General features: G+C 35.6%; 1 protein-coding gene across 2 annotated transcripts; it reads right to left on the reverse strand.

The window, feature by feature from the left end:
• Positions 1–1,031: 1,031 nt before the first annotated feature.
• On the reverse strand, positions 1,032–25,034 carry CHORDC1 (cysteine and histidine rich domain containing 1). 2 transcript variants are annotated; one of them, XM_003813774.7, is made up of 11 exons: positions 22,397–25,034; positions 17,668–17,717; positions 14,764–14,820; positions 13,608–13,765; positions 10,792–10,895; positions 10,115–10,173; positions 5,773–5,843; positions 5,029–5,134; positions 2,891–3,010; positions 2,396–2,458; positions 1,032–2,134 (listed from the first exon to the last, which is right to left on the reverse strand). In XM_003813774.7, exons 1-11 carry the CDS (start codon positions 22,458–22,460, stop codon positions 1,988–1,990), a joined length of 999 nt encoding a protein of 332 aa, XP_003813822.1. In that variant the 5' UTR covers positions 22,461–25,034; the 3' UTR covers positions 1,032–1,987. The 2 variants fall into 2 exon arrangements, with proteins under 2 accessions (XP_003813822.1, XP_034789424.1); XM_034933533.3 differs by lacking the exon at positions 2,396–2,458 and having other exon boundaries at positions 22,397–22,619.
• Between the last annotated feature and the right edge of the window lie 1,620 nt (positions 25,035–26,654).

The raw sequence follows: 26,654 nt of genomic DNA on the forward strand, positions 1-26,654 counted from the left end.
GCTAAAAAAGACAAAGCAAATTTCTAGAGAAACAAGTCAATATGCACTTTTTATTAACTTTTTTGACAAACCGATAGTAAAACATATGCTACCTAACGATAACTGTGTCCCTTTATGTATGAGTCTAAGAGAAATATTCGGATTTTTATCTGGACAAGAAATTCAAAGGCTCCTTAAGAAGAAAGTAAATACCATGGTCACTAATGTAACCAGACTAAATATAAAAGCTACATATATGTATGTGTGTGTGTATAAATCAATATTTTGATCAATGTAACTAATCTGAGGTTACAATAACTCACTGCTTCAAATAATATTTCAATTACATGTAACAGATTAAGATACTGTTTAGGGGAAAACAGCCTCAGAAGGAAGTATGAACAAAAAGGGATATTAATCATTACCTTTAATCAAACTAATTATCAACCTTTCCCCCAACCCATAAAGACTTCATGTCTCTAAATGGTTCCTAAATCATGGAAGATAACTTGAAAAATTTTAAATACATTTCCAGGTATCAGATGCTTATGTACTCCATGTGGGTCTAACTTTTACTGCCCAGAGTTTCTTGTCATGGTAATGTAACATCATGAAAGTCTGGTTGCCAGATCTTTATGTTTTTATTTGTAACAGAGCTAAACCTTTTAACAATTATATTAACTACAACTAAGTTATTTGCTAATGGTAGTAGAATGATACATATGCTTTATTAACGAAAATAGTACTTCTGCAAATTTTTCTTTGTAAGAATTCCATAAATACCAAGGAAAAGACTCAAGGGGTTTGGGAAATAAACCCCTTTTAATTTTAAATCTACATAAGTTTAATTTATTCCCAAACTTTCTAAGTTCTTTCAGAGTTCTGGCCTTCAGAATATTTCCTAATTTTTCTTCTTGAGTTCTGCACTAACTCAAAACCTATCCAAACGATCTAATTCTGTGTTACCTATATTTAATATAAAGTACAATATATAATCAACATTGTATCACTAGAATTGTGAAGCTCTTCATGACTTTAAAAAAAAACTCCAAAACAATTAAGCTATTTTATTTAACATGTAATAGTCATAAAGCAACTCCATATATTTAGTTTTCTGATATCCTAATGTATTTCCACAAACCTTTTAAGTCTACAATTTTATATAGTTTTCCATCAGGGAGGCAATATATATATAATTTCTTTTTATATTTAACTAAAGGTTTTAAGAGGGCTTAGTCTCTAAATCAGTAACAATTAGTCATAACACCATACAAACACATTTAAATATTCAGGAAAGAGGTTGTTAAGATTATTGCTTAGTCTTACAAAATGGTGAATTTTAACCAAATTGATACCTCTGTAATCTTATTTATGTTTCCTATACTCTTACATCATACTGCTTGGCAAGTAATGTAAGTTTTGACATAATTTAAAAATTCAAGTAGTTGTAAACAAATTCTAATTTGTTAAACCATTCATATATTCCCCTTTAGTTACTATACTACCTCAGAATTAATCCTCAAAAAAGTAATCATCCCACATAGAAAAAACTGCAGAGCTTCATCTCTTCCTTAAATATTTTCAAGTACTGTAAGAACACAAATCCATGAAAAAACTGATTAAAATTTGACATTTCATCTTGCTTTACTAATTATGGAATAATACAAAAACATAAAAAAAAGTTCCTTAATATTTCTTTGCTTAACAGAGAAATACAAAGAAATACTGCAATTATGGTTATGGGCTACTTTCCAGCCTCTTCAAGTATAGGACACAACTATGGTTCCTACCAGTAGGGAGAAATGAATAATCAATCTTACATAACACAAAAGAAAGATGAGAGGCACAAAAAGACAAACTGACTTTGGCTTTTAAGAACCTAATGTTAACCCTGAAATGCCACATTCAGTCACACAACAACAAAACAAAAGATTACAGCAGCAAGCCACCACTTCACACAGTATTAAAAATTCTGAAATAATGTAATAGCCTTCCTTCCATCTCCCACTCAATCTGTTGTGTCATCTTTCTGTTTTTCCTGCTTTTTAGCTGCAGGCAGTTCAAGGCTTGCCCACTGCATCGGTTCAGCTTTTCTCATAGTGATTTCAATCTTTGTTGCAGTCATAGTTACATAACTTCGCTTTACATCAATCACCTGTAACATATCAAAGAGAATTACAGGAAACCTCAGTAGTTTTATTAGTCTCAGAGGAAAACATTAGACTTGCTTATGCCAATAATCCCAAATCCAAGCTTCTAAAGGCCTCTTTTATATCTAGTCTTAAACTTTTTGGTAGGATACACTGTTAAGTTATACATCTATACTTTGCATCAATGTTTACTAAAGAATTGTCTTTTATTCTACAAATGATCTAAGTTATCAGAAAAAAAATTCTTATAAATTTGCAATACTTACACCCCATAATTTCACATTTTGATCAAATTCCTTCTCTCCTTCAAATACAATATGCACATTTAACTGAAAAAGATATACACAGTTAATTGATCTAATTCAAACTGAAGATTTACGCTATCAAACACTGATTATAAAAATAAGACTGACAAAAATGAATTAAGCTATTTTAAGAAACTGCCAATACTGTATTGTTTCATATGAGAAAAGCCACTGACAAAAAAGAATAACTGGCTTCAAGTTTCATATTGAGAACTAAGTACTATATTACTTGATAAATCTACTACAGTATCTCCAGAATGGTTCAGCAGTAAGTCTACTATACAGAAATTTTCATTTAAAATAGTTTCATAGAAGTAATTTAATTTTTTTTAACGGGAGTCATTATAAAATCTTACCCCCAAATCAGCTGAGATATAAACAATACTTTAAAATACAGTAACATAAAGAATGATGTATAGAAAAGAATTTTTACCCAAAATTACAACATGTACTTACCAATGTGCTATTTGCTTCTACTCGGCTAAGTTCTGGAAGTGAGTTTTTAGCATATACTGAAATGGTAACTTCACCTCCAGTCTGATGCCAGTCATGTCTACATGGAACAACTTTTTTCCCCTGTAATGTAAGAGAAACTCTAAGTTAAAAAAGTGCCACATAATTAATTTCTTAAAAAGAGGAATTTGACCCATCTGAGAAAAAACTACCATGCACAACTAAGCACTTAATGTTTAAGGGCAAAAAACTTCTATATTTCCCAAGAGGCTTAAACAAGAAAATATATCATGGTACAAAGATTCTTCATAAATTTTATGATTTCAGAACACACTTATTCCTTCCCTTTGTTTTTTTCTTTCAGGGCCATAATATTGATACACATTTAAAAAGACAATTTAAGAACTCCTACTAAATTTAATCCAATTTAACATTCTGTAACCTACTAAGTACTGTCATCAAAACATTCTTTGAAGACTGAAATGAAAGACATTTGTTTACTGGGATAAATCAGACAACACCTTAACCTCATGCACTAGAAACCTTATTTATTTTCTACAAATCAGAATCTAAGAAAAAAATCTGACCAGTTATTACTTTCTTCCCATTTTAATAAACAACAAATGATTTTTGGATTTTCTGATTATGAAAATAATCCTTACATACCAGTAGTATACTATACTGCCCTACCAGTATTTTTTTTATAGAGGCAAATGATGATTTGTTATATAAATGAGAACAATTTAGTTACATAATTCAGGAAACTGAGACACTACTGTTGTAAACGGTACTATTTTCGTTTTGATAAAATTACATTAAATTTAAATTATATATATCACTCACATTTTTCCCCTTAGCTACTAGCTTAGATACTTAATACTTGATAACTGCATACATTAAAAAACAAGAGAAATTACATCATTTTATCTAGGATTACACTCCCAAATTTAACATAATGGAAAACAACATTTTATTTTTTCAAACTAAAATTTTCAAACTTTTGGACTATAAAAAATACACTCTTTTTATTTAAAAACATTTCTGATAGTTTTGTGGTAGATGAATTTTTATAACTTCAGGGTATTTTTATAATATCCAACCATGTGTTATTAAAAAGCAACTAGGGCCAGGCGCGGTGGCTCACGCCTATAATCCCAGCACTTTTGGAGGTCGAGGCGGGTGGATCACGAGGTCAGGAGTCCAAGACCAGCCTAGCCAAGATGGTGAAAACCCGTCTCTATTAAATATACAAAAAATTAGCTGGGCGTGGTGGTACGCACCTGTAGTCCCAGCTACTACGGAGGCTGAGGCAGGAGAACTGCTTGAACCCAGGAGGCGGAGGTTGCAGTGAGCCTGCACTGCACGTCTGGGCGACAGAGCGAGACTCTGTCTCAAGAGAAAAAAAGTGGGGGAGGGGCAGCAACTACCGAAGACTAAAATATTGAAATCTCTAAATTAATTTGAAAATTTAATACATTATAAAATACATTAACAATAGCTAACAGACAAAAACTTATTGAGCAGTAAGTTACTCATCCTCTTACAATTTAATGGGGTTTTGGGAAATTATTTGCATAGCCCCCAAGTCTTTTTAAAAAGCTGTCCAGGGAAGTAGGAAATGATGCTTTTTTCCCCCCTTTTGATAAATATCCCATTAGCAAGCAGAGGCATTCAAAAGAATTCCACTGAAACAAGACTGCAATCCTCCTCTCTGGCCACTAGATGGAGTGTTTGTGCATCTGTAAATGATTGAAGTTTTAAGTGGCCAAAAGAACAGAGGTCTAAACGTTTAACGTCATCAAATTCACAGAAAAGTAATTTTTAAAAAACAAAAAGTAGGAAGAGGCCATGGAGCTAATTTTATTAATTAAAGAAGACAAAAATTATTCAATTTTGTCAGGCTTAAGTATTTCACAAAACCTCACATGCTTGCATCAAAACAGACAATGGCTATTTTGCTCAAAAGCAGTACACTGGCAGCTTGACTCCGATTCATTTTATTTCGTAGTCACATCAAAGCTCTATGGTGCAAAAAAGAAAACTTTTTTTTTTTAAATCTAAAGACAGAATAATTTCAAATCTTTAAAAAACGACTCAGATGAATATAAACCCAGTGTGCTATTTTTGGAAGAGTTACTTACAGCATCTTTTTTAGTCCACATGTGTTTCCCTTTTGTACAGCCCTCTTGGGCTAAGAATGTATTAAAATCAGAAGTTTTTCTTCTACAACAGCTCCAGTATTTCATCCTTTAAATTATCACAGAAAAACTTCAGAAATAAAATCTCACAATCAATTAAATCCACAAGTATTTTAGGGATAAATCTGATTTTTAATAAGCCAGTAAGTGTACAACTCTAGCATTTTACAAGTGTCTAAGTTACTAAAAATGAATGTACAGTATATCAGGAAGAATGTGGAAACAGTGGAAGATTTTTACACAGTGCTGCATTTCTATAAACTAGAGCATAATACAGAAGAGAGGCTCTCAACTGCAGGATGCGGAAAAGTATGGGTCTTCTTGGGATGATGTTGTCTTAGTGCCCCAGGGCCCAAAATTCTAAATGCCCTGCAATGTGTAGGACAGTCCTTCAAACAAAACATTTAGCCCAAATAGAGAGCATCACTTTTAAATACAGGATATAAAGAAAAACAGGCGGTTTATATCACAATGACCACTTAAGAACTGTAACCTTGTTTCTGTTTTCTCATGTATAAACACACAACATACAAACCCCTGTGGTTTGTGTAGGCTATTGTGAAGATGTTAATGACAATGTAAGTAAAATGCCTAATAACACTGCATGGCAAACAATGTTTAAAGACAGAAAGGTTTAACTTTCTAAATTCTACCATAAACTATTTTAATAAGTCATGCATAAGTTACCCCTCATGGAAAATAGGTACTCCAGAATGATATACACAGACTTCTTCTAGACTCTCTAGACCCTGGTATGTCTAAAAAAGAAACAAAGAGAAAAAAAATTAGCTGCGTATCTCACAGTTACATCTCATACATATTTGCAGTATTGGTGACCTCTACGAACTTTGCAAAATACTTAAATGACAATTACCTAGAAAATTCATAAATCCATCCCACGCCATTCTGTTAAAAAATGAAAAATGATTCCCTTTTGGACTTGGTTAAGTTTTAGGTTCCTTTGAGAAAGTCATATTAAGATGCTTTCAGCCTTTTGAGTATGAGATCCCATCCAATCATATTCAAGTACTTACTTAGTTACTAATTTCGAAAACAATGTTGAAACCAAGGGATTAATACTCTCAATAAAAATACAGTTACTGCATGACTTATGTGTACAGTAAACTCCATGTAAGTATTGTCAAATAATATGAGAAATCTAATAAGCAATTCTGGAAGTTCTAGAGTGATGGTGATTTCTTATCCCTATAAAGGGTAAAATGAGCTGCAGACCTATATATATATCCAGGGTTTGTCTGGAAGATCCGGGCCCCATTGCTGCTGTAGATGGAGGCTCTACAGATGAATTCACAAAAAATTATGTTAATAAAACATGGATGTAGCCAGTAGTATATTTTCTATTTTTGTATTTATAGCACTACCTACAAACAGAAAATAAAATTCTGTGTTTATCTTTTATAAATCCAAAGTACAGTATTAGATGTGTATTTCTCCTTAAGATATTTCACAAAAACATAAACTCAGTATGTTAGCATCTACTAAACTTAATGCTATTGCCCCCACAGTCCATTCTTTTCCCCATATTATTTGATGGCACCGTACAGACTCAGTTTCTCAAAGCAAAATCCATTCGTTTCTCTTCAGCATCTCCTCTCCCTCCACCCATAGGCAGTCTATAATGAAATCTCATCAATTTGACTTGAATATATTAATTTGTTAATCTTCCTCATAAGCTAGCAGGTTTTAAGCAATCAGACTATACTAACAGGTTTCTACTATTTCTCAGCCTTCGACTTCTATTTTCTACTATCTAATTATCAAATTACTATCACCCTTTTGTTTAAAGTTCTTTAATTACATCCATGTCACACCTTATACAATAATCAGTTCCAGGTCATTTACATATTTAAATGTGCCTCCATATGAGAAAACACTCACAGCCCTGACGTAAGCAACGATTTCTTAAATAGAACATGGAAAGCACTAGTCATAAACAAAATGATGGACAAATTGGATTTTGTTAAAATTAAAAAGCCTGTGTTTATCAAAGTCGTCATTAAGACAGTGAAAAAGCATAGAATTTCTGATAAGAGTCACAGCTAAAATATATAAAGAATTCTTACAAATTGGGAAGCAAGAGACATTAGAGATAGGTAAAAGATTCTGCACACTTCACAAGAGGATATACAAATGGCTAATAAACATACATAAAAGCAGTCATCATTAGGGAAGTACAAATCAAAACCATGATGAAAACACTATACACACACTAGAATGGTTAAAATACAAAAAACAAAAACAAAAACAAAAAAAACTCATATAACAAAATGTTAACAAACCGTAGGACAAGTTGAACTAGCCTCACATACTGCTGGTAGAAATGTAAACAAATACAACCACCTTGGAAAACTATGTGGAAGTATCTGTTAATGCTAAAGATGTACAGGTGGGCATACCTAATCCAAAATCTCAAATGCTCCAAAAATCTGTTAACTTTTTGAGAGCCAACATGACAGTTAAAGAAAATGCTCATTGGAGCGTTTCAGATTAGGGATGCTGAACTAACTGGTAAGTATAATGCACATGTGCCAAAATTAAAAAAAAAATCCAAAATACTAGAAATGGAAATGTGTATATATGTCACAAAAGTCATGCACAAGAATGTTCATAATAGGTCAGCTGCGGTGGCTTCACGCCTGTAATTCCAGCACTTTGGGAGGCCGAGGCGGGTGGATCACCTGAGGTTCAGGAGTTTGAGACCAGCCTGGCCAACATGGTGAAACCTTGTCTCTAGTAAAAATACAAAAATTAGTCAGGCATGGTGGTGGGCGCCTGTAAACCCAGCTACTCAGGAGGCTGAAACAGAAGAATCGCTTGAACCCGGGAGGCGGAGGTTGCAGTGAGCCGAGAGCCTACCATTGTACTCCAGGGTGGGTTACAAGAGTGAAACTCCATCTCAAAAAGAATGTTCATAATAGCATTATTAAAAACAATTTTTTAAAATTAAAGGACAATATAAAGTAGAAATTAGTTGTGGCACATTCAAATAATGACATACCTTAAAGAAATAAAAAAAACAAAACTAAAGCTACATGCAACAAAGATAAATAAAACAAGCATTATTATGCAGAAGATGATGAAAACAAGTAAATATTCTATGGTTATTTTTACATTAAACTCAGAAACAGAAAAAACCTATGTTGACTGACAGAAAAACATTTGAGGAAGACAATGAATGAGAAAACACATAAGGAGTGCTCTGCATTGCTGGTGTGTTTAACTTTGTGAAAATCCCTTGAGCTATAAATTTATATTTGTATATCCTTTAACAAACTTCAATGTTATATTTCAATGAAAAAGACTAAAAAATTATTCAATTTCAATGGCCTCCACACTCTAACGTACAATCTAACTTCCCTGCACCACTAAACCCTTTTAGGATCTGGCCAGGTCTACTTATCTCTATTAATCTCAATTCCACAGCAGCAAATTTGTACCATTACATAATTTTCTCTATACTTCTGCTATTACTTACGCTTGAAATACCCTTTCTCTGTTTTCCCTGTCATTCACTTTTCAAAACACATCTGATACCTTCTCCTTGATCTTCCTCTATTACCCTACCATTTGCACTGCCTTCCCCAATCCAGTAATTACTAATTCCCTTTTATCTACTACTTCTACCTCATATACATGTAAATACAATTGTATCTCCATTCCTTAAGTGATCTAAAATTTAACATGAGGAAAAAGTATAAACCTGCCCCCACCCCATTTTCACCTTGCTGGTTAATGGTGTCACCAATCACCCAGATGCTTGAATTCCCTTCACATCGAATCCATTAGCAAATCCTGCTAATACAGGCAGATGCTCCTTTGCTTACAATGTGGTTACAGCCTGATAATACCATTGTTAAGTCAAAAAAAATCTTAAGTTACACCATGGTAAGTTCGGAACCATCTGTACTTTCTGTACTTTCAAATTCTATCATTCATTCTACACGCACTGTTCTAAGCATTCAAGATACAACAAAGAAAAAAAAATCCCTATCCTCACAACTTTTACTCAGCATGGGGGTTAGATGGTATAGCTCAGAAATAAAATAAGTATACAAAATAAGTAATATAAAGTGATAAGAGCGATGGACAAAAAGGAGAGGGAGAAGAAATGTTGGAGGATATGCAAGTTTTATATCAAGTAGCAAGAGGCAGGAAAATGGCTTACTGGTATGTTTGACCGCATCCCACATTTAATCACTTCTCAACAAACTACTCTCCAATCCCACTGTCTGGTCTTCCACAATAGCATCCTAGCTGGTTTCTCTTCTTCCAATTCCACTCCTGCTGCATCACCATGTATTTACCATTCACTAGTCACAGAATCTTTCTAAAACCCTTCCCTAAAGCAAGTAATAGCTTCTCCTAATACTTAGAATAAAGCCCAAATACCTCATCATGGCTTAAAAGAACCACCATAATTCTGTCTACCTCTCTTACCTGCTACCCTTGCCCAAGCTCCACAGACCTTGTTATTCCTTGAATAGCCAAGTTCTAAAGCCTCTGCTCATGTTACTGCATCCAAAACACTCTTCACCCAGGTTTACATAATCCATCCAGTGCAACATGAAGATTTCTGATTTAGTGTTACTATGTCAAGAAGGGCTTTGCTGATAAGCACTCCTTAGTATGTTTTATTTTCTTCCTATCATCCTGATTTTGTAATATCTAACTACCTATTTGTTGCTCTTCTCCCCATTCTAGAATATCAGCTCCATAAGAACAGACATGTTTGCTTTGTTTGATACTATGTCTCCAGCCCATAAAATGTCTGGCACATAATAAGTGCTCAGTAAATGTTAAGTGAATTGGAATTACTTATTTTCATTATTCTACTGGACATGATGCTACTCAGACAGAGTCTCTTATCCATGATTGTAGCCCTAGTCCCCAGCATAATGTTCAATATATAATATGCATGCAAATGTTTGTTGAATTGAGTCAGCAAACTGCACTTTCCTCAAAATTAAAATTTTACTTCATAACACATCACAAATCTTGTGATATATACCTTTGAACACCCTCCATTCTTACATGAGGTCCCAATCTTAATTTCATCATTGTCTTCTTCTGTAACGAAGAAAAAAAAATCAAATTAAAAAGTTAAAATAGAACTTTGCTGTGGCATCATTCTTAAAAAGTAGGTTTTTCCAGAAAACAATACTTTTTAGAAAACGACTGTGACTAGGATTTGCTTATATCCCCAAATTGATATATGACACATTTCTTCTTCTTTTGAGGACCTGGTGTCTTCAACAATGCAGGACACAATTTTTTCCATAACAAAATGTTATATCCAGTATCTTAACTTTGTAAAATAAATCATGAAAGGGTGTTTTCCTCCCATGGTACCAGGTATAAAGTCAGAGAATAGTGAATATATTTTGTATAATGTACAAGAAAACATTTAAAAATATCAAAGAAATTTAGCTGATTCTTAAAAAAAAATGAACCATAAAAGAAAAAAATTTAATATAGGTTCTCGTTTTGAATAAAGACATATGGAATTAACCTATTAGGTTCTGAAGTATTTGTAGTTTATCATATCTGACATTTAGAAGAAAAAGTTTCTTAACTACAATGTGCGACTTTTCCCTATTTATATGCAGTAAACTACTATTCTCTCTTTTGGATAACTGCTTAACTGTACCAGAAAATAATTAACAATAAAACAAAATAAAATCTTACCTTTCTTATTTTCTTCATTCCCTGATGACAGTTTAAGTTTATCAAGTGCTTGTTTTAGGGAGGCAGATATTTTTAATTCCAAATTTGTCATTGGTTCATCTGGGCTGGAGAATTTTGAAACCTTATTACCATTATTAATATACCAAAATATTTCTTTGTACTCCAAATTAATAACCTTAAAAGCTTTCTGAGAAGCCAAATGCTTTGTGTATCAAATGATTCCCATTAAAAGGTTAAAAGAAGGTATTTTATAAATAATTGTTACAATGTATCTACATTCTGTCTTAACAGAAAAGCTCCTTATATTATTATATTAGAATAGTAAGTCTCAAATAATCACGCTATTGTCAGCATATTTAAGTATTAATCAGTTGCACTAACGAGAAGGGAATAAAGACCAGGAATCCAAGGTTTTCAAGATGAGTAATGCTGAGGAAGGGACCATAATGTACTTTTACATCCCATGCCCAAGCTCAATGCTGAGCACATAATAAACATGAAATATAAGTAAGTTCTAAGTGAATCCATACTCACTTCTACCAGTGGAGATAATTTATGTGGACACTGGCATATGGATCTGTAAATTCAGATATAATCGTATTGCAAGGCAATTTCAGTAGGGTTTAAAAAACAACATCTTCTAACATTTCATAATGGCTAAGTGTTGTATACATAATTTATTTAAGTCCACTCAATAAATAAGTATTAAACATTAATAAACACAGCAATAAAAATAAAAATCGTAGGCTATTCATTCTATATCCGCAATGAAAAAACTGACAAAAGAGGCATTTTAGAAGTACATAGGCAAGGCATGGTCGCTTATGCCCATAATCCCAACACTTTGGGAGGCTGAGGCAAGAGGACTGCTTGAAGCCTGGGCAACAAAGTGGAACCCTGTCTCCGCAAAAAAATAAAAAATATTAGTCAGTCACTGATATGGTTTCCCTGTGTCACCAACCAAATCTCATCTTGAATTCTAGCTCCCATAATCTCCACATGGTGTGTGACGGACCTGGTGGGAGGTAACTGGATCATGGGGATGCCTTTTTCCCACGCTGTTCTCATGATAGTGAATAAGTCTCAGAAGTTCTGATGGTTTTTTTCTTGCCTGCCACCATGTAAAACATTCCTTTATTACTCGCTCTACCTTCTGCCATGATTGTGAGGCCTCCCCAGCCATATGGAACTGTGAGTTCATTAAACCTCTTTTTCTTTATAAATCACTTAGTCTCGGGTGTTTCTTCGTAACTGTGAAAATGGACTAATACAGTCATAGTAGCATACACCTATAGTTCCGGGGAGGGTTAGGGAGGAGGATGGCTTGAGCCCAGGAGTTCAAGGCTGCAGTGAGCTATAATGCCACTGCATTACAGCCTGGGTAAGAGAGGGACTTTTCTTCTTAAAAAAAAAAAAGTATGTAAAAACTTATATCCTCATAATTCTTATAATACCACCAAATGAATTTAGGATAAAATATTTAGTTTTTCTCATCTCACTGCCTTTGTCCTTTTTTTTCAAAAAGTCAATCTCAAGATCCTCCTGCCTCAGCCTGAGTAGCTGCAACTACATGAGCACACCACCAAACCCAGCTAATTTATTTTTTCTTGGAGAGACAGGATCTCTTTCAGATTGGTTCTCAAACTCCTAGGCTCAAAGGATCCTCCCTCCTAGGCTTCTCAAAGTGCCGGATTATGGGCTTGAGCCACAGTGCCTGGCCTCTCACTGCCCTTTAAGTAAAATAACAGCCCATCATTTAAAGAAAAAATTAACTCATACTATTATAGTACAGACTGTATTATATTACTAAAGAGATTAAGAATGAGCCATGACTGAAGTTTTGTCTTTTCCCAATTATTTTTCTAACTGCTAAACTGGCCAAAGCATTCAATGGTCTCCTCTAACTATGAAGATGGAGAGAGAATAAAATCATCCTGAGTAGTTTCCTTAGCAATAATATGTACTCAGAGTGCTAATGAACAAATAAACATCTAAAGTCTCTTAGGGTTCTTATCTTGGTTCTATATTATTCAATACTCTATAAATTTATTTAAGTAGGATCAAAGGAGAGTAAAGGGAAAATCATGAGTTCATAGCATGAATAAAAATTACAATAAGTGCCTACTTGCAGCCAAAAAAAAAAAAAAAAAAAATCACCTTTTTTTAAGTCCTGTAGTTTGCTTCTAAAACAATTTAGTACTCAAGTGTAGCACGAAGACCTGGTTCAACAAAGGTACTCAATATACATGTGTGGGAATACAGAGTCTGGTTATCAGAAGGCAAGTATGAAGAATCTGTACAACTCTATTGCACAATGAGCAAACGCTTTTTTAAGACTACTTTCACAAATATGTCATCTAAATCAAATGCATTAAAAATTGACCAGTAGTAATGAGATTAACGGTAGTTTTCAGGCATCTGAAAGTAAAGATGGATGATTAGGCCTCTGCATTATTTTCTACTTCAAACTCATGCCATGAAAAGGAAAACTGCTTCAAAGAATTTTACCATGCCACAGTGAAAAAGATGCACTCTAAGGCACAAGAAAAATGTGACTTCCCTACCCTGATGATACATGTCCCTGTAATTATGACAGTACAATATGTAAATCTGTTATGTAGTTATATTGTGTACATGCTCTCAAGTTGAAAAGAAATAAAAATTAAAGGCAGATTTAAGGGAGAAACCAAATGGTTCAAAGCTTGGTGGCCTACATAGTAGCTACAAATGGTATCATGCTAAATCATAAAGGAAAGTACCATGCACAAGTGCTACTATTCAAGTGTGACAAAAATATGTAACTGTATAAAGTATACCTTGGTCTTTTTATTGCTTCTACTGGCTTAGGGGCTTGAATGATGTGTTCCTGAAATTTGGGTTTTAATTCAGATAGCTCCTTCTTCTCAGTAGTCTTGACTTCAGGTTTGACTGGCTCAGGTGGCTTCTCACTATTATGTCTACCTTTTGTACAGCCCTGTTAGTGAAAGATAATTCATTAAGAGCTATCTATTTTACATTTCATGATAGAAATATTATCTTTTCAGTTATTTATTGATACTGATTCTATTTCATGTTTTCTCCAGTTTCAATACATTGATTTTAAGAAATAAAAAACAGAACTCCAAATTTGCCATATTTGCTGAATCTCTGAATGACGGCTTTTTTAAAAAGTCTTTGAATTACACTTCATAAACATCTACTTATTCTATTAAAAATATGGCATAAACCTCTTGTTTACAGAAGAATTCTGGAGAATCTCACAAAGAACTGTAAAAAATAGTTATACAGAAAAATCTGTTACTCGAAAGGCCTCAATTTGAGACCTAGTTCTCAACATACTTATTAGTTATATGACCTTAAGCAAGATAATCTTTTTAAACCTCCATCTCCTCATTTGTAAAATGGAGGTAATGTCAGGTAAGATATTTTCTGAGAGAGTTAAATAATAAAATGTCTGGCACATTTGGCAGGTGATAACATTCAACAAACGTTAGCTACTTTTCTACTACATTCTACTGAATTATACATACTCTTTAACACCTCTGAAATGATACAATCAATAGCATTATCAGTTTGTTAGTAGCTTTAGTTTTCTTAGTGGTATATAAAGTGGTTTTATATAAAAGTGGTATGTAAAATATTTCAACAGCATCTTAGATAAAACTTTACCGTTCCTAACTGAAAAGGCTTTAAATTGTTGCTTACCACTTTCTCATTGATGTTCTTTCAACACAACAGAAAGAACAAACCTAAAATGATAAGCAGGTAACTGATACCTTAAAACGTTAATTTCCAAAACAGATTCTTTATTTTACAAGCTGTGGAAGGGAGATGAGCTGCTTTTTGAAAGGTGTTATCTGCAAGTTGATGAAGACCAATCAATCTATATCAGAAATCAGACTCCTCAAATCTGAAGCTTTCTATAACACGTATTTTTAGGAAGATAATCTAGAAAAAATAATTAGTACTTACTACAATGCTTAAGAAATCAGAAAAATCAGTTGTTCTTCTCTTACAGCAAGACCAACCCTATGAAAAACAAGAGAAGGAAACTAAAAACTCTATTTGCATGAGAAACACGACCCACTAAAACCCTCTACTTGCACTTATCTACTTGAATCCTGCAGTAACTTGCGTATAGAGCACAAAATTTCAGTGTTGCATATAATTCACCTAATCAAGTAAAATGAATATTAATCTTTGATTTTTAAAAAACCAATTAACCAATGTTAAAGTGATTTGTGCTATGCCCTATCATCAAGGGAAGCACCTTTATAAAACAAAAACTGTTTCTCTTTTCAACAATCGTGTCTGCTTTTTAGAAGAAAAACATGTTATAATTCCTAAAACTATCATGTTTAAAGAATATTCAAAATAAGTATAGGTATTTTACTTTTAAAATCTATTAAGTTAAAGATAGTAACTATCTTTAGTTACTTTTAATTTCACAATAAGCATTCTATTTTCAGAACAACAAAGATTAATTAACACAGCAGCCAAAGCACTATTAGGCCTTTGAAGGTGATCTTTTCAGTGAGAAGCAAAAAGACAGAGAAACTATTAGTATTTGTGATTTTTGAACAAACTATCAAGTAGTTTACCAAAAAATGGCTTTAATAATTATCTCTAAATTCCAATGTTTATAGAGAATAGGGAAACAAAAATGCAAAATCTCAAAACTTGGAACTTCAGATTAAGATTTGGGACTAAATTCAGATTAAGACGCAACTTTGCACACATCCGCCTGGACCTCGCTGATTTTCAAAACACTGCATAAAAATTTGGTAGTGATTTTTCTCATAATATGCACCTGTAGGTTCTTTTTTTTTAAAGGTAATTTCAAATATCCTATAATTCAAATTTTCCTTTATTTTGAAATTTAATTATCTTTTAATCCGAATTGAGATGTAGATCAATTACTACAACCTTAAATATAGGGTTTAAATAGCATCAATAATATAGTCAACAGAAAAGTTATTCTATAAGAGAAAAAGTTTTACTGTCTTAATCATGTACTAAATTATGTCAGATACTGTGATACACACATGTAAAATACAATACAGGCCAGCTATTCCCAAATGCCAATCTGGATTCTATGCTAGTCTTCAGTACAATGAGAAAAGGAAAGATAAATTTAAGTTATGTGAATATAAGGTTGCTAGTTGTCTTTTTTCAGCAAGATTGTCCTTTTCTCTGAATATGCCCCTTCTAATATTAAAATAGTATTTCTTTTGTCAATGCAATGTTTAACTTCTTACTTGGTCAACTAGTATCCCTGTATTGATGTATATGCATTTTGTCTGAAATCTTCTGGACTGTGAAATCCAATGATCTTGGAAAGTCTAGGACTTTAAGAAATGGTTATAAAATAGAGACCACAATAAACACTACAACTGCAAAAGAGGGAGAAGCAAAAATACTTCAAAGTGAATTCATTAAGACTTGGAGTGATTAACAATGCGGTAAGAGAAAAAACGGGCAATGGACCAAATGATCAGAAAGTCAGTAGTATCATTACTAGGAGCAGTAAAGTTGAGAGGCAGACTACTTTTGGAATAAACGGTACACACTAGAAACTGGTTTGATGTTGCCAATGAGACACATAAATAGAAATATGTTGTAAGAGCCATCGGCGTAGAGGTGACATTTGAGAAAACCAATGAATGAACTGAATGAGAGAAAACAGCCAAAGGTTACCTTTAAGAGCTAAGAGGAAAACAGCATAGGGAAAAAAAGAAAAAGACACAGTAAAACAAAAATATCAGAAGAAATGGCAGTCTAGGAAAAATAAAATTCCACAAAAAGAAAAATAAACATTTCCACAGCACCACAGTTTCCACCACAACAAAGATTTGTAAAAACTAAAAAAATGTATGGAGGAATAAGGTCTCAACTTGCCCTACTGAATGTCTTCTCTGTTTTCCTCACTCAGAACTAACCAGACTAATACATCTTTTGTTAGATTTGGTGGTGTTAACAGTGAAGTGCCAAAACAGTCTAACTACTCTTTGGAAGGTATAATTAGACATTTAAAGGGCACCAACAATATTTAAACATGTTAAGACTGCTTATGTTCCTGAGAACCAAAGAAGTAGAACCTAAAACCATGGCAGCCCTACCACAGCATCATCTTTTGAGATATACAAAGGAAACTCATGTATCATATTATCATGAATTTTAAAAAGATGACCAGCAAAAATCTAGTCAAACAACATTCCACCAATTCTCCAGAACATCCAAGAAGTATAGCTGGAAAACTCACATGTCTGTCCCGAGATTGGCACTAAATGTTTATAAGAATCTTTTCTAAAATTCAGAGCTGTTATTAGCCAGTAGTGACAGACTGAGATTCAATACAACCACTCTATTTTCCCTCAAAATTAGAAAAGTGAAGAAATGGGTGTAGAAAATGAAAATTAAGACCAGGCATGGTAATCCCAGCACTTTGGGAGGCTGAGGCAGGTGGATCATCTGAGGTCAGGAGTTCGAGACCAGCCTGACCAACATGATGAAACCCTGTCTCCACTAAAAATACAAAAATTAGCTGGGCATGGTGGCAGGCGCCTGTAATCCCGGCTCCTCAGGAGGCTGAGGCAGAATGGCTTGAACCCAGGAGGCGGACGTTGTAGTGAGCTGAGATCGCACCACTGCACTCCACCTGGGCAACACAGTGAAACTCCATCTCAAAAAAAAAAAAAAAACCCAGAATTAAAATACAATTTTATAACTGGAAAAGACCTTAAGATCATCATCTACTGTCTTTTCTTTGTCTTTAGTGGAGTATACGCTTAAAGCACCTCCCCCGCAAAGGTCATTAAGAAGAAAGTCACTAGCTGAGAAAAACAGATATGAAAAAAATGAAAATATAGTTCCTACCTTTAATGCATCGTGAAAGACCGGAACACCTGGGTGGTATGTGCAAGCATCTGGAGAAAACAGAGAAAAAAAAAAAGTACCACTCTTTATAATGAAGAAAAATATATACATGATCATCTCCTTAAAGTGTTAACCTTTAATCCTTTTTCCAAACGCAAGTACCTTAAAAAGGTACAAATGATTGAGTTTGACGTGCAGCACAAAGTGTACTATATTAAAATAGTATTAAAAATTCTAATTCAAGCATATGATGACTAACGACAAAAATACAGAATTGTTTATGTATAACAATTATATTTTATATTCCCCTAATCTTGGTAGTAAAATTTGTTTAGTACCAAAACTTCAAACCCCCAAATTTTGACCATCATTTTTCAAACCTGCTTTTACAAATATACTATCAAACTTGAAGTATTCTTATGTGCATTCATCCATAAAGGTTTCACAAGAGATTCCCTTAAAGACATTTTGTAATAACAGGCTCAACATTTTAAATACTGTAAAGATTTTTTGCAGTATCTAATTGGTAATTTAACTTTCCTAGACACAGTCATTCCTAGGTACAAACCTCACTAAAAAGAAGACTAGGGAGCCTCTGCCTGGCCCCTGCCCTGTTTGGGAAGTGAGGAGCTCCTCTGCCCCGCCCCCGCCCAGTCTGGGAACTGAGGAGTGCCTCTGCCTGGCGGCAGCCCTGTCTGGAAAGTGAGGAGCGCCTCTGCCTGGCCACTGTGCAACCCTTCCAAGTGCGAAGTGACAGCCTTGTGTGTGATCTTTCTGCCTTCCCCAAGTGTGCATTTTCAACATTAAAGTTTATTTTTTAATTAAAAAAAAAAAATAGAAGTCTAGGTGGGCCTGGTGGCTCATGACTGTAATCCCAGCACTTTGGGAGGCTGAGGTAGGCAGATCACCTGAGGTCAGGAGTACGAGACCAGCCTAGCCAACATGGTGAAACCCCGTGTCTACTAAAAATACAAAAATTAGCCGGGCGTGGTAGTGCATGCCTGTAGTCCCAGCTACTCGGGAGTCTGAGACAGGAGAATCGCTTGAACTTGGGAAGCAGAGTTTGCAGTGAGTCAAGATCATGCCACCGCACTACAGCCTAGGCGACAGAGCAAGACTCCATCTTAAAAAAAACAAACAAAAAAAACTCTCAAGTTCTACAGCCTATTTTCTAGATTCTCACTGGGTGTTATTCTATACTTCCCTCCCCACTACACCATCAATCTTTACTTCTCTTATGTAAATGGGTTTATTACAATTTGTGTTGGGAACAGGCCCCCAAATCTGGCCATAAACTGGCCCCAAAACTGGCCATCAACAAAATCTCTGCAGCACTGTGACATGCTCGTGACGGCTTTGATGCCCAGGCTAGAAGGCTGAGAGTCTACCTGAATGAGGGCAAGGAACAACTGTCCCACCCAGGGCGGAAAAACACTTAAGGCATTCTTAAACCACAAACAATAGCATGAGCCATATGTGCCTTAAGGACATGTTCACGCTGCAGATAACTAGCCAGAGCCCATCCCTTTATTTCCCCGTAAGGAATACTTTTAGTAAATCTCCATTGGAGGCTCTCAGCATTAAGGCTGTGAGACCCCTGATTTCCCACTCCTTACTATATATTTCTGTGTGTGTGTCTTTAATTCCTCTAGCACCACCGGGTTAGGGTCTCCACGACCGAGCTGCTCTCAGCAATTTGCAAGATGGAGTACTATATTTTTAAAAATCAGGTAACAGTCAGCTTCATCCCTCTGCAATCTGCTTAAAAGACTATCTTTCAACCTTTCAAGTCTATTTAGCTTTCAATGCTCTACAACAACCTTGTCCAACATGCCGCCCCAGACAACTCTGAATGTAGCCCAACACAAATTTCGTAAACTGTCTTAAAACATTATGAATTTTGTTTTTGTTTTCTTTTAAGCTCATCAGCTATCATTAGTGTTAGTGTATTTCATATGTGACCCAATTATTCTTCTTCCAATGTGGCCCAGATAATTCCTCTTCTTCCAATGTCGCACAGGGAAGCCAAAAGATTGGACACCCTTGCTCTTATCACCTGATTCCTGGTGTTGCCTCAAAATTTACTACTGGTGCTCACAGAAATCTCCCTACCCCGTTACTAGCTTCCTTAGTAACCATGTGCTGCATAGATACTAGCTAATGTAGAAAGTGTTAGGTATCTTCCTGATACAGTAAGTAAATCCGTGGGATCAGAAAGATGTTATTAATTAAGGGTAGTTGTGGAATTAAGGGCTGAAAAAGGAGGTTGGAAGTAGAAATGGGTATGCAGAAGGACATGAAGTTGAGAGGGGAATGGAAGTAGAGAATAGATCCAGTATTTTCAAACACCAAATTTAAAGTAGTCAGAAACATAAACGCAATGTATAACAGAGTCAGAGGCATAAAATGTCACAATAAGTCAATTTTGGCAGCATGGCAGCAGGAATGAGTCAGATCTGAACCATACAACTAACATGAACACAATTGGAAAGCCACTGCTTTCAAAAACAAGAAGTAACAAGCAAATGGACATTCTTCATTCTTTCTTTAATATCCATCCTTTATCCGTTTTAAGAGTTTTGGCAAAATTAATATTTTATGGGTGAGAAGCTACAAGACAGTAGCAGTGGTTAAGTGTCCAGGGCTTCTAACATTGGGTCTGACCCTGGCTAAATTTCTCACTGAGCTACTCGCTAGTAGTTCCTTCAGTTTTCCTCGTATACGTCGATTAAAAAAATACCGTTTGTGAAGCTGTGTTTATTCTAGAATAAGTGTTTAACATATGTAAGTTACCAACTGTGTCTCCCTTAAACACCCTTTAACTTCAGTTACAAGTTAAAACGTTCTATCAGCTCAAAAGGGAGTCTAATTTCTGTCTCTAGGGGGAAAAAAAAAATCATGAGACTGTAAGTCAACGAGCACGGTAATTATGCCACAGCCCCGAGAAAAAAAGCATTTAGTGTACATTAAGAAATATTTAAAGATGACAGATCCAACATCTGGCTTACGCAAAATGGAACTTGCTTGTGATTTACCTCTTTTAACTTATGTCAACTGTACAAGGTCAAACCTCTTCCTAAAAAACCTCCTAATCAACCTTTCTATTTAGTTCTTGTCTCCTACTCCGTATCTCCATTTTCTTCTCCTTCCATTCACTCAATCAGTTTACTTGAAAAATTTATTCTAAGTCTCTAAAAAAACCGTCATTTTGCTAAAGTAAATATACTTATTGGAATTTCTCTGCTGTAACTAGTACTGCTGACCACCCAAGTTTTGAGACGGTTTTCCTGGTCGCTTTCTGTTTCCTAGGCACTGCACCAATTCACACATGGATACAGACTTCCAACAAATGACTATCGCCCCTGAACTTTATTGTCTCATAAGCAAAGCGTCAGTCTTTCCCCTGTATTCTATATTAAAGTAGAATATCTGCAGACGTAAGTGCAATTAATGTTTTACATAGGCTGCCAACACCAAAGGGCTTTAAAATCGTTTCTCGATTTTGTCATCGACTGAAATCTCACAATTTTCCTCTTGAGTACCATCATATTTGCGTCATAAAAATGTCAGTGGCGGTAACTTGAGTATTGCATAGGTTGGATTTTCCTTTTCCTTAAAACTCTGTATCAATGGTCTTATTTTAAATAACGCTATCAATTTACCTGTGTGCCAAAAATAAGTATTTCAAACATCTCAGAGGTGAAGAGTTCAAAAGGCATCAGTTTTCATCTCCTCCACAATAATGAAGGATGTTATTAATACAACCTCATTGAACTGAGCTTCTCTATCAAATGGGTCTAATTAACATTACATGCGTCCCAGGGTGGTTATGAAGATTAAATAAGATAAAGCAATAATGGCTGGCATGCAGAAAATATAAACTAAATGCTAGTTCAATCTGAAAACGTGTTGTCACTTCTCACGATACGCAAGGAATCATCTCACTTCTTTGTCAATCAAAATTTCAATTCACTGATCATTTCCCGTCCTTCACCTAATAGTCACTTTCGCTTTGGATCCTTAACTCGACATCTAGGTGCTGTAGATGACATTCACTCATTTTATACTGGAGTAGGCATGGTAGTAAAACGTGGAGGCCACAAGAACAACAACAAATGCCGCTAGTAATAAAAAGATAACTAACGTACCACCAGGATGAACCTATCAAAACAGCGTGAAGATACAGAGTAATGTCCCTTACCAAGAACACCTGTAAGAGGTTTGTAACAGCGGATCGACTGAACACAAACTTCTACAAGGCAGCGCTTACATGCTAGGACAACCCGCTGCTCATCCCGGCCACCTCTCCCTCTCGCGCAGGCAATCACAGCCATCACTACCTCGGGAACTACAAAGCAAGCTCACCAGTACCTCGTTAATTTTTGCTTCCCCAGAGACTGAAGGGCCCGAGGAGAAAGGTGTTCGTTCTAAATTCCAGGCGACTTAAAAGGAGTGCGGGGACTACGGGGGAAACACGTGGATCCAGGGGAGCGTCTCCGCAGTGGCAGAGGACAGTCAGGAGCCGGGGCCGGGCGCTCGCCAAGGGAACGCGGCGCAACAGAGGGGCGGTCGGCGGGCTGCGCGGGCAGCCAAGGGAGGCCCAGGAAGGGCATGGACCTGGGGCCGCGCGAGGACGGCTGCAGGAGATCCGCGGACACCCTCCGGCCCAAAGGGCCTCCCCCGCTGATGAGGTGGAGGGGAGGGAAGGCTGGCGGCGCGTTCCTCTTACCGTCGGAATTGGTCTCAGGATCGAAGCGCTGACCGCAGCCCCGGTTGTAGCACAGCAAGGCCATTTTCTTTTCCCACCGTCACAGGCAAGGCCCAAACACCGGGAACGGCAAGAGGATGCGTTAGCCACTCCCGTGTCGCTAGCACCGGTCTGACGACTGAGGCGGCTACCGGCTTCCGGATACGATCTGTTGCGTTTCAGGAACCTTCGCGAATTTTCCGGTCGCGCAGGCGCAGAGGAGAAGGGACGAGGCGGAGGTAGCGGCGGGAGGCTGGCACTAGCCTGGGCCACGATAGGTCGGACTACAGCTGGTAGCAACTGGGGGTCGGAAGTGGAGCCCAGACAACAGCGGAGGAGAAATTTCCGGGGGCAGAAAATGAAGGTGTCCGAGAGACTGACAATTCTCTTCTGACTTCCTCAGTGCTCACTGGCTTTGGGTATCTCCTGCAGCAAAGTGGCCGCCCCGCCCTCTCATCCCCTGCGACCCAGCACCCTTCTTCCTTGCCTTGAGGGTGCGCCTTAGACAGCCCGGTGGGTATCTGTTTACCCCTTAGCACTAAGGGATAAGTGCACAGTAAGTGCACAATCGTACAGTGTTTCCAAATCCTCAGGGTAGACGTGTGAGCTTAGTAAATGAGGAGAGGAATAGCGGACGAACCTCTCCGTGTGTTTGTGTCTCGAGTGCCCTCATCTCAGGAGCAATTTTAATAACTTAACAGTTGCGGTCACATTACTTTGAAAATACAAAAAACGTAGAAATCAGAGTAGCAAAGAAAATTATGGATCTGATGCTGTGCCAGAATTGATCACAATTGCTCTAAAGCCCTGGGGTAATTGTTAATATTTCATGTGAGCCTCCACTTAAACGATTTATCAATACTCAGTACACCACTCTTGGAACAGCTAGTAAAACTTCAAGTGCATTATAAAAAGTACAGTAATGCATTGGCTTCAACTTGCATATTTCCCAAACTTGGGGCGTTTGCAAGAAAAGCAAACACTTTTTGATAACATATACTGAAGGATCTTAAAATAAGATCAGCAGCTTATAAGTAAACCTAAAAATCTATACACTGTTTCCATTGATCTCAAGGTTATTTAGAGATCTGCTCACGTCCTCCTACCCCTAAAGACTTTTTAGTTTTTCATATTCTGTTTCTCTTCTTCTACCTAGAAGTATTAAATTTTCATATTGTGATCCACCATAGATACGTATGTTTTCTTCATTTAACCTAACGTGAGTATTTTTCTATTTTGTTTCATAGTCATTGTTACAAATGACGGAGTATTCTGTTGAATAAATGCACTGTAATTTAACCTTTCTCTAATTTCCCCAACTTTATTATATATAAGTTACAATGCTCAACCTGTGTATTGTTTTTCTTATTTCGAATTTCCCCCTTTAGGAAAATTTTTGGAAAGCGACAGTTCTGGGGTAAAGGGCATAAGGCTTTTTAAATAACTTTAAGATTTTAAAGATATATAGAGCCAATTGCTTTCCGAAAGGTGGTACCAATTTACAATTGCACCGGCTGTGAATGTAATAGACCGTAGAAATTGATCATACACAATTGGAAATGAGTAAGTGCAGAGCTCTAAAAAGTTTTAGTTGTGACCAAATCTGTTGTGTTGAGTGTCCTAGTATCAATGCAACATTACCAGGATTGTTAGTGAACTAAACCTTTTAAATAATTTTAATGTTTATTTCTAGTTTTTCATCTGTAGCATTTTACAATCAGAATATAATTGCTTATGGTAGATAATTTGGAAAACGCAGAAGTATATTAAGAACAAAGTCAACAATAATTCCACCACCCAGCAATAAGTACTGAATGGCTAAAATAACTCTTTGGTAAATTTATTTTCAGTGTTTCCTGTCACCCCAAGCATTTATTGATATATATGTTTAAAAAGAGTCGTGTTATATATAGGAGTTTATGTTCCTCCCTTGGGTATTTTGAGAAACTATAAAATTAAATCATTCTTATGATTAAGAAAAACAGTGTTACAGCAACAGCCTGTTTCAATCCCACCTCCACTTACATTTCCATTCCAACACTTCAGTGCTGACTACCACCCACTGTTTGAAAAACTTTCTAGAATTTACATGTATATTTTATATACACTTTGAATATATCTTCCCTTCCTTCTTTACCCCCATACATATCAAAATATGCTTTAACTTTGACTATCTTGTTATTAACAAAAGACTTAAATAAATATGTTAACTTAAAACAATTGTCAATTATTCTTGGTGCAAAATGAATGTTTATCATACTACTCTCTTTTTCTGCATTTAAAAATATTTCTTAAAACAATTCAGTTAAGTTTAATTAAGCTCCATTATCTTGGGCTGGGTGCTGTGGCTTACGGCTGTAATCCCAGTACTTTAGGAGGCCAAAGTAGGTGGATCACCTGAGGTCAGAAGTTTGAGACCAGCTTGACCAACATGACGAAACCCTGTCTCTACTAAAAATACAAAAAAATTAGCCGCGTATGGTGGCGCATGCCCGTAACCCCAGCTACTCGGGAGGCTGAGGCAGGAGAATCACTTGAACCGGGGAGGCAGAGGTTGCAATGAGCTGAGATCACGCCATTGCATTCCAGCCTGGGTAACGAGCGAAACTCTATCTCAAAAAAAAATTAATTAATAATATAAATAAATAATAATTAAGTTCATTATCTTAAAAACGATTATAGATATGTATGTATCCATGTACGTGTATAAAATAATATTTGAAAAGACCATTAATCTCTTATAATAACGGATATGTATAAAGACAAGGATGAATTTAAAGAAGTTAATATTTTACTTTATACTCTTAGATATGTTTTGAAAATGTAAATACATACTCATTTTTGATATAGTTAACATTATGAAGAGGACAAAAAACCAACTTAACAATGACTATTTTTATTTGATCTACTTTATTCAAAAGATGAAAATTTCATCCATTATGATTGTGTGTTGAGCAGTTTGTGGTTTCTGTATTTTGAACATATATTATTCATCCTATAAAGGTGCATGTCTTTCGTATTTACATAGTTTATGTTTTTAATATAAAATGACCTTCTTTGTATCATTTTGTATTTTTGTCTTGAAACCTACCTTGATATTAATGCTTCAACTTTTGCTATGTTTCTCTTTGTTTTTGCCTAATAAACCTCACCCTATCCATTTATATTTAACCTGTGTCATCTTGTTTTGGGCATATCTGCTGTAAGCAGCAGATAGATTGCATCCTGTTTTTCTTTTTTTAACTCAAATCCGAGAATCTTTTTATTTTGCAGAGAAGCTTAACCTTTTTATTTCTGATTAATGCTTGAAAGTTCAGGTGCCAAAATGGCCCAGAACTTATTAATGGTTTTATAAGTCAATTAACGTCAATAAGCCTGAGTTTTCTTATCTGTAAAACATTGATAACAGAGTGCTGTGAAGATTAAGTTAAACAATGCATGTAAAACATATAGTCTAGTGTAAGCACTGAATGATAATTTCACAAAAGTTTAGCAATGAAAATGGTCAACTTAGATGTTTAGTCCTATTTGGTTATTTCACTTTTGTTTTCCCTTTTATATGCAGTTGTGTCTGCTTCCTTGCTTTTATTTTATTCTATTTTCTAAATAAAGTATGTGCTTGCTTTTTTATTTTGTCCACGATTTAAAATATATATATATATAGGTTTTAATTTATTTCAGCATGTATTAAGTAGTTAATGTGTGTTGGTACATTAGATGCAGGATACAGTGGTGAACTGAAGTGACATTTTACCTGTCTTCGTTGTATTTGAATTTTATAAGAAAGACGGATGTGAATCAAATATTCCCAATTATGAATTCAATCACTGATAATTGCCATAAATGCTATGAATGGGAAGTACGTTATGCTAAGTTAGTGGAGATGGGAATTTGCCTAATCTTGAGTTGGAGTGCAGGCATAGGCGTTAGTCTAAACAGAAGTCCTGCAATGGAAGGTAGTATAACATTAAAGAAAGCACAGAGTCATCGAGGTAAACCAATGCTCAGAAATAAGGGATACCAGATGTATTAGGACATTCTTGCATTGCTATAAAGAAATACCCAAGACTGGATAATTTATAAGAAAAGGGTTTAATTGGCTCACATTTCTGCAGGCTGTACAGGAAGGGCTCCGGAAGCTTTAACTCATGGCAGGAGGCAAAATGAGAGCTTGTACTTCACATGGTAAATGCAGGAGCAAGTGGTGGGGGAGGTGCCACACACTTTTAAATGATCAGAT

This window comes from Pan paniscus, chromosome 9 (genome assembly GCF_029289425.2).
Source record: "Pan paniscus chromosome 9, NHGRI_mPanPan1-v2.0_pri, whole genome shotgun sequence".
NCBI classification, from domain to species: Eukaryota; Metazoa; Chordata; class Mammalia; order Primates; family Hominidae; genus Pan; species Pan paniscus.

What these genes read in the sequence shown, in the direction of transcription:
- CHORDC1 (XM_003813774.7), bottom strand. Translation starts at nt 22,460, where the DNA reads ATGGCCTTGCTGTGCTACAACCGGGGCTGCGGTCAGCGCTTCGATCCT. An exon ending in GAAGCAATAAAAAGACCAAG is followed by an intron (nt 10,896 to 13,607) that starts GTATACTTTATA and finishes AAAATTCTCCAG; the next exon opens with CCCAGATGAACCAATGACAA. An exon ending in GAATGAAGAAAATAAGAAAG is followed by an intron (nt 10,174 to 10,791) that starts GTAAGATTTTAT and finishes TCTTCGTTACAG; the next exon opens with AAGAAGACAATGATGAAATT.